This window comes from Propithecus coquereli, unplaced genomic scaffold (genome assembly GCF_000956105.1).
Source record: "Propithecus coquereli isolate 6110/MARCELLA unplaced genomic scaffold, Pcoq_1.0 Scaffold513, whole genome shotgun sequence".
NCBI classification, from domain to species: Eukaryota; Metazoa; Chordata; class Mammalia; order Primates; family Indriidae; genus Propithecus; species Propithecus coquereli.
In genome coordinates, this window is record NW_012150986.1 from 1496073 (window position 1) to 1498933 (window position 2861).

At 40.2% G+C, this 2861-nt stretch overlaps 1 protein-coding gene across 1 annotated transcript in view; it reads left to right on the forward strand.

Moving 5' to 3' along the window:
- BEND2 (BEN domain containing 2) overlaps positions 1–2094 on the forward strand; it is a 54184-nt gene extending 52090 nt beyond the window's left edge. The window contains exon 15 of the mRNA XM_012656628.1: positions 1898–2094. Within this exon, the coding sequence (XP_012512082.1) occupies positions 1898–2094 (197 nt within the window). The remainder of the gene's footprint in view (positions 1–1897) is intronic.
- The last annotated feature ends 767 nt before the right edge of the window (positions 2095–2861 follow it).

The following is a 2861-nucleotide window of genomic DNA, read 5'->3' on the forward strand; positions in this document are numbered from 1 at the left end:
AATGTCGGGTTAAACATTTTTTCAATGTTAAACACTTTAAATGCCTGTTCATAAGACTTGTTTTGGATAAATAAATTTATCTTTAACATTTTGTTTTCCAAATACAATCAATAAACATTTAAAATGTTCTTACTGCAGATGCTCATGTTGTTTTTTTAATGTACTCATTTTACAGAACTTTTACTAATGTTATCTAGTGTTTTATCTTTCAGCCAGTTCAATAAATGTGACACAGCTAGAATTTTTACTTTCTTCCTTGATATGCAAAACAAAATAGTTTAACCCAGTAACAATAATTTACAATGGAGGTTATACTTGTAAGCCTATTGAAAAGTTTAGCAGTGCTTTGTCCTTCCCGGGTAAAATATAAGTGTTATTAAAGCATGTCATTTTATGCTTTAATATTTGCTTAAATATATGGTAGTATTTAATATTTATTTTATTTTTTTTGAGACAGAGTCTCGCTCTGTTGCCCGGGCTAGAGTGCCATGGCATCAGCCTAGCTCACAGCAACCTCAAACTCCTGGGCTCAAGCGATCCTCCTGCCTCAGCCTCCCGGGTAGCTGGGACTACAGGCATGTGCCACCGTGCCCGGCTATCTTGTGGTTTTTTTTTTTTTTTTTTTTGAGACAGAGTCTCGCTCTGTTGCCCGGGCTAGAGTGCCGTGGCGTCAGCCTAGCTCACAGCAACCTCAAACTCCTGGGCTCAAGTGATCCTCCTGCCTCAGCCTCCCGGGTAGCTGGGACTACAGGCATGTGCCACCGTGCCCGGCTAATTTTTTCTATTTTTAGTTGTTTGGCTAATTTCTTTTTATTTATAGTAGAGACGGGGTCTCACTCTTGCTCAGGCTGGTCTTGAGCTCAAGCAATCCTCCCGCCTTGGCCTCCCAGAGTGCTAGGGTTACAGGCGTGAGCCACTGTGCCCGGCCTGAGCATTCTTTCCATAACTTATTTTTGGTTAATAAAAACATCTGGCAGGATAGAGCTGGATACTGAATCCACTGACATACCACAAAAGCCTCTTTCCAGGCTACCCCTGATCTATAAATTAGTCCTTTGGATATGAAAGCCTTTTAACCTGACACATGCCTTGTTAAAAAATTTGGATATCTGCTGTATTTATGGCATTGTCCTAATTTATTGGCCTATTAACCCTATCAAAAAACTAATGAAATCAATGTAGTCAATTAATGCTGACCTGTAGGGATCACCAGATCCTTTTCTAAGGCACTAAGCCTGAAAGGCACTTAGGCAACTACCTAACAAAGTATCCAAGGGCAACGCTGCTCTTCTAATAAGCACCTCTCTTCCCCACCTCTTCCTTTGTCTGTCTTCCCACTTTCTGGTAAGAGTGCTCCTTGAATTCTGTTACTCTGTCACCTTCCCTTATAGGGAAATCTTTCTTTGACTGCAAGATCTAAAGACCCTGATTCCTTTTGTCAGAGATAAATCTAGCAGTACCAAAAAAGTCAGCAGCTACTGCTTCTTGCCTCTCCAAGCATGAAGACACTGCTGCCTCATGTGCATTACAGAGGTTTAGCATGTCTCTATTTGAAATGATGAGTGACATGCTAGATGCACGTTTGATACATTTAAGAATAAGAAAAGTTGACCTTGGGTCCTCAAGGCAGTAGAGGGTTTCTATCCTGGTATGTAGCAAGATCATGGGAGATTGTTGCTTCACTGTGATTTAAGAATGGTGCTATTTCATATAATTATCCTTTTAGATTAGAAGATTTGTTCAGCTAAATTAATAATGATTATAGTCCATGTGTTCTATTTAGTTAAAGTCTTAATGACCCTTTCACAGACACAGCAGTAGAATTAAGGTTGAATATATTCATTTCTCTGAGGAGCGATTTCCAAGTAACTGTTGTGTTTTGGGACTTTACCACCAGAGTTTCTCCAAGACGTCTACCCGACTTATGATCTGGCAGAAACCGGGCGTGACTGGAAGTTGTGTGTGTCAGCAATCAACAGCTGTATCCGTAGCATCAGATATGGCCGCGAGAACTCCCCAGCCGAATCCCAGCAGCTTTCAGCAGCAACCCCTTCAGCAGAGTCAAAGCCAGAAGATACTGCCTCAACTAACTGAAGTACCTGAATGTCAACCGTCTAAGTTTTTTAAGCTGTTACATCATTTTGTATGTTTCTCAAGTTATAATTCCAAAATTAGCCTTTGTAGTGGCAGAGTAGTTTTGCACTCACACCTGAAGAAACAGGCAAAGCTCTTTTTCTGCCTGTTAGGGAGGGAATTGCATGAGGAAGACAATGTGATGCTTCATTTCTGGAGTGCAGGGGTGGCCAGTATTTTGATGAGAACCTTTGATGGAGGGAATGAGAGGGAATGCTTCATAGTGATGTCCATTGCTGCTGAATGGAGAGTGAGAATAGCAGCACACTTAGCACTTAATAACAGGTGAAATCTGATTTTCAGTGAGTTTTTATGTAGAGAACTGTAGTTAGAAAAAGTATGATGCCAAGCGTAGAAACATGCACATAAGTAGACATGGTATTCTCCAGGTGAATAGTAATTGTAGAGCTTAGGTTTTAACTCTGGTGCTTCAGAAGCAAGGTTTGGTTTACATACAATCAGTACACCCACAGTGCCTTTCTTACATATCTACCAGAATACTAGGATTGACGTCACATCGTTTGACCCAAGCTTTCCAGAGATGAGATCTATGTTCTCTGGATTTACTACTGATGAGAATGGCATTCTTTGAGTTAATTCCTGATAACGTTTTATCACGGAAGTTTGCTCAGGGTGAACCTAGAAAATCATACCAGGAGACTTCTTGGTTCCATTTTTATAATTTAAATTTAAGAATATGGCACTATGAATAATAAGAATCTGACCAA